This window comes from Prionailurus bengalensis, chromosome A3 (genome assembly GCF_016509475.1).
Source record: "Prionailurus bengalensis isolate Pbe53 chromosome A3, Fcat_Pben_1.1_paternal_pri, whole genome shotgun sequence".
Classification (NCBI taxonomy): Eukaryota; Metazoa; Chordata; class Mammalia; order Carnivora; family Felidae; genus Prionailurus; species Prionailurus bengalensis.
Window position 1 is genome coordinate 117,273,669 of NC_057354.1, and position 15,650 is coordinate 117,289,318.

General features: G+C 42.0%; 1 protein-coding gene across 3 annotated transcripts in view; it reads right to left on the reverse strand.

Moving 5' to 3' along the window:
• The window catches only part of CLIP4 (CAP-Gly domain containing linker protein family member 4), an 82,106-nt gene that overhangs the window by 53,342 nt on the left and 13,114 nt on the right, over nucleotides 1–15,650 (reverse strand). The window contains exons 1-3 of one of the 3 annotated variants that reach the window (XM_043604221.1): nucleotides 13,113–13,283; nucleotides 12,182–12,221; nucleotides 4,973–5,120 (exon numbers count right to left, since the gene is read on the reverse strand). In XM_043604221.1, coding sequence (XP_043460156.1) covers nucleotides 4,973–5,105 — 133 coding nt within the window. In that variant the 5' untranslated portion in view covers nucleotides 5,106–5,120; nucleotides 12,182–12,221; nucleotides 13,113–13,283. Of the gene's footprint in view, nucleotides 1–4,972; nucleotides 5,121–12,181; nucleotides 12,222–13,112; nucleotides 13,342–15,650 lie in introns of those variants that run through there. The other 2 variants (XM_043604222.1, XM_043604220.1) reach the window with 2 other exon arrangements.

Sequence of the window (15,650 nt, forward strand, 5' to 3'; positions counted from 1 at the left end):
GACCATATGAGGTAGGCACTATTATTGTTCTCATTTTATCAAAGGGGAAGTAGAACAAAGAAGGGGCAGTTAAAAATAAGTAATTTGCCTAAGAATACACAACTGGTAAGTGGTTGAGTCAGGATTAAAGCCAGACTGTTTTGTGATCTTAACCTCTATGCTACACTGCATAGTAACAAATCTAACTGAATCCAAAGTTTGAGCCCATACAGAGAAAAAAAAAAAAAAGCTTTAATCTAAAGAAAGGTGGAGGGGTGTCCCGTTTACCCACTTAATGTCAACATGGAGTAATGGGGACCAGATTTACCCTTCCATCTGAAACAACAAAAAAAAACCAAGGAAATAGATAAAACGCAGTTTTCAAGGGCACTGGACATCAAGGCAATGAAAGACAGTGACTCCTAAGAGACAGATATAAATAAGGTGAGTCTTACGATTGTCCCAGGTTTCTGCACTACAGTGCAGAGGGAAACCAAGAGAAGCCCAGAAGACTCCCTATGTTGAGGAGACAGCGCTGAGAACCCAAGGAAATCAAGGAAGCTAGAGCTCACAGGGAAGAGTATCAGAGGAGAGAGAACCCCAAAGACTTATGGAGGGTCCTCTTGAGTACTTAACATACATTTACAAGTAAAACCCAAAGTAAGAGAAAGAACCATCTAAAAGGATTAAAAGGTAAGAGCCCAGTGCTTATAAAAGGCCTAAAATAGTGCCTATTTCTACCAAAAAGACTAGGGAAAAAATTCACAGGGCACTAGGTAGAGTACTGAATAGTGAGAAATAATTAGCCTGAGATTAGCACTGCTCCAGAAGTACCTAACAAATCAAAAAACCAGACCTGAAATAGCCAAACTATTTCCAAGTAACTTAACTGCATCCCAGAACAAACTTCAAGAATATTTATAGGAATAGAAAAAACACAGCACTGAACAGGTAAATTCACAATGACTGTCATTCAATCAAAGATTGCCGGGCATGCAAAGAAAGGAGAAAACAGGACCCATAATCAGGGATAACCAACTGAAAAAGACCTAGAGGGGGCGCCTGGGTGGCTCAGTCAGTTAAGCACCTGACTTCAGCTCAGGTCATGATCTCACAGCTCGTGAGTTTGAGCCCCGTGTCTGGCACTGTGCTGACAGCTCAGAGCCTAGAGCCTGCTTCAGATTCTGTGCCTCCCTCTCTTTCTCTGCCCCTCACCGACTCATGCTCTGTCTCTCTCTCCTTCAAAATAAATGTTAAAAAAAAAACTTTTTTTAATAAAAAAAAGTAAAAAATAAATTTAAAAAAACAGACCTAGAGTTGTCACTAAAATTATAATTAACAGTGGGGCACCTGGGTGGCTCAGTCAGTTAAGCATCCAACTTCAGTTCAGATCACAATCTCATGGTTAGTGAGTTCAAGCTCCGCATCAGGTCGTCTGCTGGCAACACAGAGCCCACTTCAGATACTCTGTCTTCCTCTCTCTCTGCCCCTCCCCCACTCTCACATGCTCTCTCTCTCTCTCTAAAATAAACATTAAAAAAATTACAATTAACAGAAAAGAATATTAAACCAGTCATTATAACTGTATTCCAAATGTTCAAAAAGTTAAGTAGAGACATGGATGATATGAAAAAGACATAAATCAAACTTTAGGGATGAAAGCAACATCTGAGATGAAAACTACACTGGGTAAGATCATCAGCTGATCAGACACTGCAGAAGAAAAGATTAATGAACTTGAAGACATAGCAACAGAAACTAAAATGAAACAGAATTTTTAAAACATGAAAAAAACATCAGTGAGCTGTGGGACAACTTCAAGTAGTCTAATATTCATGTAACTGGAGTGTCTGAAAGGGTTCAGAGGCAGGAAAAATACTTGAAGAAATGATTACCTAAACTTGATGAAAAGTGAAACCAACGGGTCTAAGAAGCTCAACAGACCCCAAGCACAAGAACATTAAAAAAAAAAAAATTACACCAAGGCACATAATGGAAAAATTACTCAAAAATCAATGATAAGGAGAACATCTTAAAAGCAACTGGCGGGGCGGGGGGGGGGGGGGGGACGCATTACATTCAGAGAAACAAAAATGAAAGCAGATTTCCTATCAGAAGCAATGCAAGTAAAATGACAATGGACCAACATCTTTAAGCACCAAAAGAAAAAAAACTATCAACCTAGAACTGTATACTCAGCAAACATTTTTCAAAAGAGAAGGTAATATAAGTATGTCCTTAGACATATAAAAGCTGCAAGCATTCCTCACCAGCAGACCTGTACTACATGAAATGTTAAAGGAAGCCCTTCAGCCAGAAGGAAGATGGTATTGACTGGAAATCTAGATCTGCACAATAAAGAACACTGGAAAAAATGGTAACTACATGGGCAAATAAGATTTGTTATTATTACTTAAGTCCATTTAAGAGGCAATTCACTGTTTAAACAAAAATAATAACAGTGCATTGTGCAGTTTATGACACACGTGATATGTGCTCTGTGTAAACTGGCTCTGAAGGTATTCAAAGCAAAAGATTCAAAAGTCTTTATATTGTCTCACAGAGTAACCACCTTGAGAATCAACACTGAACTATACATCTAAGCTCTGGTTTGTGCAGGGTGGTCTTTCTTTGTTTCTTGTTTTAATCTCATTCTCAGCCTCACATTCAATGGCTCACTTTCATTACACTTAGCATAAAATACAAATTCCTTGCCAAGGCCTAAATAATCCTGCAAGATTTGCCTTCTTCTCCAACTTCCTCTCCTGTCATTCTGCCCCTCAATCACTTTGTTTCTTAGCCATGATGGCCTTCCATTAATTCTTAGGATACACCAAAGGCTTTTCCCCCAAATCTGTGCCTTTAACTTCCTATTCTTTGGCCTGTAACACTTCTCTCCAAGATCTTCTTGTGACCAGCTTCCTCTGACTCCAGATGACTACCCCATCTATAATAGATGCTCCACTAATCCTCTATCACAGCACCCTGTTTTTTTCCTCCACAAAATTGACTGGGATATTTATATTTTGTTTATTAATTTACTATCTTTTCCCACTAGAATGTCTGTCTTGGTCAGTGTTATCCTCAGCATCTAGGACAGTACCTAGCACATAACAGGCCCTCAAAAAATACTTAATAAATACAATTCAGGGTGCCACTTTTAAAGGGGACACTGACAACAGTGTACTAAGAAGGAAACAATTAGAATGAAAAGGGTCTAGAAATCCTGCCACTGAGGGAATGATGAAGGAACCAGAAACGTGTAGCCTACGGAAGTACAAGCTAGGTAAAAATATTCAAATTATCTCTAAATATTTGAAGGCTATCATATAAAGAAGTGTGTTCCACATAGCAAAAACCAGTATCAGTTGGCCAAAGTTTCCAGGAGACATATTTTGAGTGTAAATACAAAAACAATTTTATCACACCTAAAACTTTTTAACCATGAAATGGACTATTTCATTAGTTTCCCACTCTTGAAGATATCCAAGTGACTGAGTGGTTATTTATTAGAGATCTTGAAAATAGAATTTCTATCCTAAGAAGTGAGTAGGGAAAAGCTGACCTACAGGTCCATTCAGATTCTAAGAATGTATAATTCTAAGCATATAAGCAATATTTAATTTCAGTTATACATATGGGTCAATATCCATTATCACCTTACATTCAGTGTATTTATTCAACAAACACTGACTGAGCAACAAATGGCTATATTGACCCTAAGACAAACCAAAACAAAGCTTGATTGCTACCCCATCCCAAAGAGCTATGGTCTGGGTAAAGAGACCACACAATTATGACTTGGGATAGAACGAAGTAAGCACCATAAGCAAGGTACAAAGTGCTTTAGTTAAGGTTTTTCCTGCATTACTGATTTTGTTATACCTGAAGATAAGCCCAGTCCATGTTTTGTAAAAGCTGCACATACCTCTCAGGATATAGGCTCAGGTTCTACATAATACTTTTGGTGATTACAAGGCAAAATCTAAACGTGGAGATGAGCAGTTATTAAAATCGATATTACTAAGTTAGATAAATTCCCAATCTAATAATTTTATACCTACTAATACTTAAAAATTGTACTTCTAAACAAAAAAAAATAAAAAATAAAACCTGCATGATCTTTACCTCCAAAGACGATTTGAAATGATGACCCAATACTTTACTTGAAAAATCCTAACTAAATTAGAAATGTAACAAATCTATCAAATTTATCTCCTTGTTTTCTTTTATTCCTTTATCAGTATCTGATAAAATACAGGTCTAGGGAAATAAGCCTAAATAAGTAAAAACTAGAATAGTTATAAATTTACATTTTACAAAGAATATTTAAGTGAGCTGATTTAAATATGAGCCAACCCATTCCACATTCCAGGGAAAGGTCTCACTCTCCCTGCCTAGCAGCAGGCATATGGCTTTTTTTTTTTTTTTTTAAGTTTTACTGTCTTTGTGTATACCTTATAATTATAATGGAAGACACCTGGGACAGTCCAAACTCTGCTTGCTTATGTACTGAAACACATAACTTATTACACTGTCACCCAAATTTGGATCATTTCAGCAGTGATTATTTGGTAAATTAGATCCTAGCATTTCAGAGACAACAGGGCCCTTAGAGATGGCTAGCTCACAGTATTTTGTTTTGTCTTAATACATGGCTTTTTAAGCAAGTCAGTATATTTAACCAAAATAAATACATCAATAGCAAAAGAATGCTAGATGTCTAAGCACCACTGCATTCTAAAAATAAGATCCTCTAAATCCATCATGGTGCTTAAAATGAACATTTTTACATAATAAAAATGCAGACAGCAGAAATAAAGCATTTAGCTTAAGAGGCAGAAAAAGGCAATTGTATTTTTGAAAAAGGAAAACTAGCAATTTTATGAAAACCACAGCAAATGGCTTTAGGAAGAATTATGAATGCAAAAAGGGCATAAGATAGAAGTCAAGTCTCCAGTCTACGGAAAATACATACGGCTACTTAACATACCACAGTCCGAAGGCATTGGTGCTGCAGAAATGGAAAAGACAACTGGTGTATCAGAACCTGGAAATAAAAATGGGTATCTTCCAATCAAAGAATTTCCTTCTACTGGAAAATCTGGAAGGTCCTCTATGGTCATCTTCTAGAAAGCCACCTTTAATGAGAGAGAGAAAAAAGCCTATCTATTGTATTTGTATGCAACTTAGAATGATTGCCTTGAATCACAAAAAGCCTATTTTCTTTTAATATATAACCTACTGACCTTTTTTTAAAGATTTTAGTAATCTCTACACCCAACATGGGACTTGAACTTACAACCCGGAGATCAAGAGTTGCATTCTCCTCTGACTGAGCCAGCCAGGAACCCCAATCTACTGACATTTTTTAACTTCAACCTTCAAGAATCTTTTTGAGAGAGGAAGGGGGAAAAACTTCCTTTTAGCAAACTGCTGTTAAAGAATATATGTTTGGGGCGCCTGGGTGGCGCAGTCGGTTAAGCGTCCGACTTCAGCCAGGTCACGATCTCGCGGTCCGTGAGTTCGAGCCCCGCGTCAGGCTCTGGGCTGATGGCTCAGAGCCTGGAGCCTGTTTCCGATTCTGTGTCTCCCTCTCTCTCTGCCCCTCCCCTGTTCATGCTCTGTCTCTCTCTGTCCCAAAAATAAATAAACGTTGAAAAAAAAATTTTTTTTTAAAAAAAGAATATATGTTGTTTCACACTGTCTCTTACAGACATGCAATCTTTCTTTTTAGACAAAGCTCAGGAGAAATAAAAAGCTAAGTATTTCCCCAAAACACATGAAAACCTTTTTTATAAATATTGTTTTTGCTTTTTAATTTTTTTTATTTTAGAGAGAATGAGTGTGTGCATGAGCAAGTGGGGGAGGGGCAGAGGGAGGGAGAGAGAAAGGGAGAGAGAGAGAATCCCAAGCAGGCTCCATACTTGGCACAGAGCCCAATGAAGGGCTCAATCCCATGACCCTGGGATTACGACCTGAGTCGAAATCAGGAGTCATAACCTTGGGGCACCTGGGTGGCTCAGTCGGTTAAGTGTCCAGCTTCAGCTCAGGTCATGATCCTGTGGTCCATGGGTGGGTTCGAGTCCCACATCAGACTCTGTGTTGACCACCTCAGAGCTGGAGCCTGCTTTGGATTCTGGGTCTCCCTCTCTCGGCCCCTCTCCTGCTCGTGCTCTGTCTCTCTCTCAAAAATAAATAAACATTAAAAAAAATTTTTTTAAGTCAAACACTCAACTGACTGAGCCACCCAGGCACCCCTAGGTGAAAAGGTTTTTAAATGCCGAGTTAATACAAGTGAGTGATATTCTCTTTAGAGTAATAAAGGGATATAATATCCCTTGTAGATGTACCTCTATCATAGGATCCGACACAGGTTACATTATGTCTTCTAACAGTTCATGCCATGTGCTCATCACATGAAAATAATCTAGAGTGTTCTCGTTCTTTTCTGACATCCTAGAAAGCTTCACTGGAAATCCATCACATCACTTGTACAAATATGGGTCTAAGAGCTCCCAGCATTGTTTACTTCTCCCCAACATACAACATCCATTTAGTCCATCCATGCAGAAAATGGAAGGCCATGCCTTTTAAACCACATCACTGATATTGCCTCTTTCCCAGAAAACATGTGAGCGCTCAGGATGTTTGCCCTGCAGTGGGCTGCTGCACCCTAGCTCAGATAGAAATGGCATAGCAGAGCAAATGTTGGTACAACTGAACTATATATAAAGGTAAAAAGCATCCAGTTTCTTTTGCATCAAGTCTGTAAAGTCTGAAATATTATAAATCTCTTCATCAGTGTTAAATATAAGCAAAGACCATATTACAAAACTAAATAAAAATGATTCTAGGCCATTTCAGTAGAAAGAATAAAGATAATTAACTGGCAGCTTACCCTAGCAGATAACACCATGCTAGAAATTACTCAGTGTGTGCTCTATACTTAACCAATCCTATATCTAACTTAACCATCTTTACTCCACCATCACCACCTTGATCCAAAGAAACAGTCACCTCTCTGAGCTAACTGGTTCCTTTCCAATGATTCATGTTTTCTGAAGACTGTCAGGAACTAGTAACGAGTAAGGTGACTTTTTTTTTTGTCATAAGGTACATGATTATGTGGACATGGATATTCTTTATTAAATAACCTAATACACTGTTACTATGTTAAAGGTATTCAAGTTTTCTTAGATGCTAAAGTTAGTTGCCACCCAATACACTGAATGATTATGATAGTAACCCTACCACAATAATGGGGAAATAACAAGGAATTGGTGCCACAGGGCAAGGTGATCTTCCTCAAACACTTCAATTCCAAAAAGTAACACACATCCCCAAAGACAGTCCTCCTTCAATGCTATAGCTTCTCAGTGACGAAAGTAACAGGATTTCTACTTGTTGGCTGCTACTTTTGGCAGTAAATCTGAGCAAAATATTCTATGCAGGGTATGAAGCTTCCTTTGAAATCAAGGGACATAAACAAGGCTTAATAACTATTAAGGAACACCACATACAAGGCACCGCACTATTCTGGATGTTTTGGAAAATACGAAAGTGAGTAAGATAGTCCAGGCTTATTAGCTAGCTTACCATCTACTAGGGTGAACAAAATAGCACTAGTAACTATAGATGATGAAATAGAATGGGGTATGTTCTGTGACATAAGTACAAGGAACATCTACATTGGGCACTCCTGACAATCAGAAACAGTGCATGAAGAAAGCATCTCCCAAGATGGGTCTTCAAAGATCAGTCAGCAGAAATTTAAAAGAAGAGCATGTTAAAGGAAGTAGGCTGGAACAAGGGCACATCTAGGTACATTGTTTGAGGTAAGGCTGTAATGTTTTTTTAGGACTTGGGAGTACTCGGGAGTATTTCATACACCTGATCAAAGACCAAACCACTTAATTCCATAAGCACTGGGAAACTCCTGATTTCTTAAAAGGAGAGAGTTCTGATTCAAACCATGTTTTAGGAAGATTCATCTGACTACAACCACACTTTAGAACTCACTCATGTTTTTATACTCCTAAATCTTCAGCCAAGTGATTAAGTGGCTATCCTTCTGAGTTGGTTAAGAGGAAGCCACCTTTAAAACCCTCCCTTTTAGAAATACAAATCAAAACCACACTGAGCTATCACCTCACGCCAGTCAGAGTGGCCAAAATGAACAAATCAGGAGACTATAGATGCTGGAGAGGATGTGGAGAAACGGGAACCCTCTGGCACTGCTGCTGGGAATGCAAACTGGTGCAGCCGCTCTGGAAAACGGTGTGGAGGTGCCTCAGAAAATTAAAAATAGACCTACCCTATGACCCAGCAATAGCACTGCTAGGAATTTACCCAAGGGATACAGGAGTGCTGATGTGTAAGGGCACTTGTATACCAATGTTACAGCAGCACTTTCAACAATAGCTAAATTATGGAAAGAGCCTAAATGTCCATCAACTGATGAATGGATAAAGAAATTGTGGTTTATATATACAATGGAATACCACTTGGCAATGAAAAAGAATGGAATACGGCCTTTTGTAGCAACGTGGATGAACTGGAGAGTGTTATGCTAAGTGAAATAAGTCATACAGAGAAAGACAGATACCATATGTTTTCACTCTTATGTGGATCCCGAGAAACTTACAGAAGACCATGGGGGAGGGGAAGGGGAAAAAGTCAGAGGGAGGGAGCCAAACCATAAGAGACTCTTAAAAACTGAGAATAAACTGAGGGTTGATGGGGGATGGGAGGGAGGGGAGGGTGGGTGATGGGCACTGAGGAGGGCACCTGCTGGGATGAGCACCGGGTATTGTATGGACACCAATTTGGCAATAAATTTCATATTAAAATAAAATAAAATAAAATAAAATAAAATAAAATAAAATAAAATAAAATAAAAATAGAAAATAAAAACCTCCCTTTTATAGGGTAGAGCTTCCCATCCAAAAAAAATTTTTGAAAGTGATCCTCAGAGCAACTTTCATTTCCTTGTAGACTGCTGAGATCCTCACAGAACTCTATCTTGCACAACTATCACAGGAGCTAGATTAGTGTCTTACACATATTTCATTTAGATGCAGTGTGGAAAGATGATTCACTCAACAAGGTGGAATAAACACTGTCATTTCATATACTAGATACTTCAAGCCCAGAGAAGCTACAATATTACCTAACCAACGTACTGAACATTCTTTGTATTTTGTGTCTTCATTGCATTTTTCCTTAGTCCCATTTCCTTTCCTTCACAAAAACTCAACAGTCTATCTCTAGTCCCACTTCAGAAAACTGCACACCTCTAAAAACATGGCAAAGTTTTAGAATCCTTCTGAAAAGCAATTTTTGGGTCTGAAGATCTAAGACACCTGGGATCTCGCTCAAACTTGGTCAAACTAGAATCAAATTCCCCAAACTCTGATTTATATAGGAATCCCATCCTACACCATCACCCCAAAACAGCTCTGACAAAATGCAACTGGTAACATGGCTCAAATATCTTGTGATTTTTCAAGGATTCCTGGTCTATTCCCTAACACAGAATGGTGGTGAGAAGAGATGGCCACTAACCTTTTCAAAGTGGTTCAAGGCTAGTAGACCTCACTAAGGAACCTCATTATGGTCAAGAGACTCCCTCAGCTTTATCTGGAATATGGTTCAAGGGCAGCATCTTTGAGCTACTCAACTAACAGGAGATCTAAGCTGTGTCCAAATGAGTTAGAATCAAGAGGCCCTTTCATTCATTTAAATACTATATTTTGCCAGGAGCCTTTATTTCCATTAGATTCCCAAAAAATTACCATAACCAAAATAAGCATTTAAATCATATCTCCAAGGTTCCTTTAAAAATTAAAAATAGGGGTGCCTGGGGGCGCCTGGGTGGCGCAGTCGGTTAAGCGTCCGACTTCAGCCAGGTCACGATCTCACGGTCCGTGAGTTCGAGCCCCGCGTCAGGCTCTGGGCTGATGGCTCAGAGCCTGGAGCCTGTTTCCGATTCTGTGTCTCCCTCTCTCTCTGCCCCTCCCCCGTTCATGCTCTGTCTCTCTCTGTCCCAAAAATAAATAAAACGTTGAAAGAAAAAAAAAATTAAATTAAAAAAAAAAATAGGGGTGCCTGGGTGGCTAAGCATCCGGCTTCGGCTCAAGTCATAATCTCATGGCTCATGAGTTTAAGCCCCGCATTGGGCTCTGTGCTGACAGCTCAGAGCTTGGAGCCTGTCGGATTGTGTCTCCTTCTCTCTCTGCTCTACCCTGCTTGCACTCTGTCTCTGTCTCTCTCTCAAAAATAAACATTTAAAAAAATGTTTTAATTAAAAAAAAAAAAAGTAAAAAATAGAGGGGTGCCTGGGTGGCTCAGTCAGTTGAGGGTCTGACTTCGGCTCAGGTCACGATGTCACAGTTCGTGAGTTCGAACCCCACATCAGGTTCGCTGCTGTCAGCACAGAGCCTGCTTCAGATCCTTCCCCCCCCCCCCCCCGCCCTTCCCCTACTTGAGCGCTCTCTCTCAAAAATAAACATTTTAAAAATTAATTAAAAATTAAAAACAGAATTACTAAGTGATCCAGTGATTCCACTACTAGGTTTTTACTCAAAGAAAACAAAAACACTAATTCAAAAGATGTATGCACCCTACATTTACTGCAGCACTATATACAATAGTGAAGGTATGGAAGCAACCCAAGCATCCATCCATAGATGAATGAATAAAGAAGACTGGGGGTGGAATATTATTCACCCACAAAAAAGAATGAGAACTTGTCATTTGCAACAATATGGATGGGCCTAGAGGTTATAATGCTAAGTGAAATACGTCAGACAGAGAAAGACAAATACCATATGATTTCACTCATGTGGAATTTACGAAACAAAACAAAGGAACAAAGAAAAAACAGACTCAAATACAGAGAACAAACCAGTGGCTGCTAGAAGGGAGGTGGGTAGGTGGTGAGTGAAAATGATAAAGAATATTAAGAGTATTCTTATCATGATAAGCACTGAGTAATATATAGATTGATGAGTCATTATATTGTACACCTGAAACTAATATAACACTGTCTGTTAATTATGCTTCAATAAAAAATAACCAAAAAAATTTCATGTAGTATCTCCAGCTATCCATTTATTTGTTACATATATAAATCTATTCAATCACTAAACAGGTATTTACAGTATTCGATACTTAGTTGCCTCTCAGCCCTAGAAAGAATATAAAAGACACCTGCCCTCCAGAAGTTCATTAGTCACTCAACAAGCATTTACTGAGTGTTTCTAAGTCCTAGGCTGGGCATACAAAGAGAAAGAAAATAGGTATGCCCTTGTCCCCACATAGGTTAGACTCTAGTATATTCCTATAAGAAAGTTGAAATTACTGTACAGTTGTAATAAATGCTGTGTTCAAGAGGGTCAGTGGAAGCTTCCTGAAGGACTAAAAATTTAAAGTTGCAGGGTCCAACCAGGTAGCTACTAGCCACATGTGGCTATTTACATTAAACTAAAATTTCAGTTTCTCCATTGCTCTAGCCCCACAGACGTACTCAAAAGCCACATGTGGGTAGCAGACACCATGCTTCAACAGTGCAGAAACACTTCCCTCATTGCAGAAAGTTCTATAGAACACCACTGAAGGAAAACAGTGCTGCTCAAATTCCAGATGCGAAAATAATAAGAATCAACAATAAACAAAGGCTAACAAAACTAAGCAAGCCAATAGCAGCACGGTTAATTATACATAAGGAACCAGGGAACAGTAAGCCTGAAAGTAACCAGATATTTGTAGGTTTAAACAGGGAGAAAGAGTTGATTAACAAAAAGGCCACTAGTACATGTTTCAAAACTGGAGTTAAGAACAATAAAAAGACACCATATAAATATCACTTTTTTTAAAAGACCCTGCTAGTGAAAACTGTATCTGGTGAATCTGAAATGTCTGAAGTAAGTACTACAAATAATATACCATTTGTTAAATCTTCTATCAAACAAGTAAAAATACTCATATTTCAAGATCTAATCTTACAGCCCAGGTGATCCATTACCAAATGAAAGCATTTTTTAAAAACGCATATTGTTAGCAAAATAAGAGAACCAGGATGCTTTTGCATAATAAAGATGTAGAAGGCTAGATTTCTGCCATTTTCAATTCTCTGCTTTCGGTCCATAGTTGCTCCGTGTCCCACATCGCCTGATCTTCTGCCATTTAGACGACTTACTTCAAATTATGCAGAAGGTTCATAAATGACAGACGTCAATCTGAAAATGAAGTATTTGCAGGATGTTTCTAAGGAGGAGGGTGTTTCTATATTGAATATTTCACAGGCACCGATTTATACTATGAAATTGCTACAATGTGAACCACAGTCTAGCTGGGAACATAGAGCAAGTTACTATCCCTTGAGAATATCATCCTCTGATATATATCAAAACACTGTCTCAGAGTTTAAATCCAAACTGCCTCTTTAGTCTCGGGATGAATGAACAACCTGACATCTAAAAGAAAGCTGACATTATAAACCCATCAATCTAATCTACAAGGATGAGGTCTAAACCACCTCTCTGTTTAGGGCAGGGCTCAGAGCAAGTCCCCCCAACCCCCCACCCCAACTTCCCTTCCCAATTTCCTATTATTTCGAATTAAGGAATCTCAGGATAGCCAAAGACTGGAAGCAAAGCCATTTGGTTTAGCTTTGCATTCCCACCGGGAAAAGGTTTCTTAACAATTTATTAAGCAAGGGGAGGCACGGGAGATGTGAAGAGGCCCGCTGCAGGAAAAACACCAAAGGCGGCGCACCGCACGCAGCACATCTGCGTGCGGGTGACACTCCCAGGGCGCCCGGGCGGCCGCGGCTGCGGAGGCGGACAGGGGGCCCGCAACCCAGGCACCGCGCCGCTCCTCATCCCAAAGTTACACAGCCCGCGAGGAGCGGAGAGGAGAAACCCACCTCTCCGAAGGTGGGCCGCGCCGCCCCCGCCCCCCGGCGACAGCCCCGGGGAGGCCTGCGGGAGCCCGCGACCCCGGCGCCACCGGACGCGAACGCGGCGCTCCCAGCGCCTCCGCGCGGCCCTCCCCGAGCCGTCAACAGCCCCTCGGGGACCCGCGCCCCCGCCCAGCCGGCCCGCAGCCCCCGCGCGCTCCCGCCCCACCTGCTCCTCCGGTCCTCTCGGGACGGCCGGCTGCGAACGCGGAGACGCGGAGGCAAGGCCGAGAGGCGCGCTCCTCCGCCCGGCGCCCGTCTCCAGTGGCCGGCCGCGGAGCCTCCCGCTGCGCCGCTCCCAGACCTGGTCCGGCCCCTCCCGCCTGCCGCCTCCGCGCGCGCCGAGCCGGGCCCCACGCGGGGTCGGCGCGCGCGCAGTGCAGGCGCCCGGGCCGCGCGCAGGCCTCGGCCCCAGCCCCGCGCACGCGCCGGGGCTGGGGGGTGGGGTGGAGGCGAGGAGCGCGCGCCTCTTGCCTGCGCCCCCGCGGGCCCCCAGCCCACGGAAGGTGGAGCCTCCAGGTTAGGACCGCCTGGGAGCTTCCTGGGTTAGGCTTGCGTGGAGGTGGTAGCGCCGTGGTATTTCCATCGCAGTCGCAGGAAGGTTCTCGGGGGAACCCCGCAGGGCCCAGGGCAGTGGGTAGGGGCGGCAGCCCTTGGCGCGCTGTACTCCTCCATTAAAGCCCTTAGCTACCTTCTCCCACCCCCGCCCCGGGGCTAGGAGCGCCCCCACCGAGTTCACAGGGGCAGGCATGGCGTCTTATCTGTTTGGGGCTCCCCTGTGTCTAACCCTGTGCATGGCCCAGAATAGGTCCACCAGTCAATTACCTGTTTGCAGGTTTTGCTGTAAAAAGCCTAGCCGATACTTTACCCAGGCCGAATACACCCAAAGGTGTCTGTGGAGGCAGAAGGGGAGACGTGAGTAGTCGTCCCAGAACTTTATTTCTCCTGCTGCTTTGCTCATTTCTCACCTTCTTCTCCCTCGGTCCCATCTCCATTCCCCAAGAGCCAGGGGTGGTGAAACTGTAACAACCAACAGACATAAGTGCTGACATCCTGGTTCTCCATCACCCAGTAGAAGGAAAGGTGTTGCTTGGCACTTAATGAGTCTCCTTAATGAAGGAACTTAATGAGTCCATTGTTTCCCCATGACTGAGGTTTATAACACTGAATCACTGATGTTACAACATAACAACTCTCTCTGAGGCCTTTTCATTCTGGCTGTGATATACAGATTACCACACTGTACCTCCGTGTTCGCCAAGCACAGTGCCTGGCAAGAACAGATATTGAATGACTGAATGTCTATCTGGGTCTCTTGCAAGAGCAGAGGTAAGTGCTGGGGGCACACCAGAGCATCTTTTCCTGTTGGAGTCACGGATTCTGGAGATTAGAAAAAGCCCCCTTCCCTTGCCTGGGTCTCCCTTGCAACATCCTTACACCAAATGGCCATAGTTGAATACCTCCAGTAACCAGGAACTCTTTCTTTAAAAGCAGCCATTTTATCATAGACCAGCCTTGTTGACAAGCTCTTCCTACCTTGAGCTAAATCACCTCCCTGCATCTCCTCCTTATTGGGTTTCTACTCTGGGGACTTCTAGATCATGTCTGCCTCCGATTCAAGATATCTAGGACAAGCATTCTCTGTCCCTTAGGCTACTCCTTGTACGACAGGGTCAAGATCCCACTCACCAGCATGTTAAAGGAGTCTTTATGACATACCCCAGCTTGTTTAGAGCTCACAAATGAACGTGGTGTCCTGCTGAGTGCAGAGAAGATAGAAACTCTCACCTCTTTCTAGGTCCCATGCTTCTATTAGCATAGCTCAAGATATCAAAATAGTTTTGTAGCAGTCAATATTACATTGTTGAACTGGGTGGAGCACACTGTCAGCTAAAACCCATAGAACTTATGCAATATTTAAATGCCATGACCATCCCACGGTCCCTGGTCAGCTGCCAGTTTCTCTTTCTCTGCAGGTTCAGCACCTTTATGGACTCTCGGGGATGATCATGTGACACAGTTGCCTCCTCCCTTTGGGAGTTGCACCTCCTTCTCCCTGCTGCCATCATACCCTCTTCTTGTCTGATCCTGCCCACCTCTTTCACTGATTAGAAGAAGGAAGGCAACTTTGGTTGGCTTTAAGCAACTATAAATTAGTCCTGTTGTCAGTGAGCCACAAAAACTCATAAAGATCTGTGTGTAACAGAAGGTGCTATTGGTGTAGCTGTTTCCATAGGTATACAGTTCACTTTTATTGCTGATTTAAATTATCCCTCTGAGATACCACTATTAGTAGGTGACAGGGTGTGGCTAGCTGAGTTGTTTTTAACTATAATAAAAGTCTCTGTTAGAACCAGCCAGGCTACTGGCCTTTTCTGCTACACCCAAACACAAAATAGTACATAGGCAATTTCCCAGGATACCAAGCAATTAGGGAGAGAGTCTCCTACTCACCTGGTTGCCTTTGTCCAAAATACCGAATTTATTCCATAAGCCATCATCAAGAATGTAAGCACTCATCGGAATCATGCTCCCTAGAAAACCCCATGGGTCATACAAGTATGACCACGTATTGCCCAGTTAACAAGAGTTGGACCAGGACTTGGAACTTAAACCATCTGCTGGGTTGGGAAGGCACATGGGCATGTGGTACAACTGTACCTACTAAGATGCAATTGTATCTGAAGGCACAGCGAGGTTCCTGGAC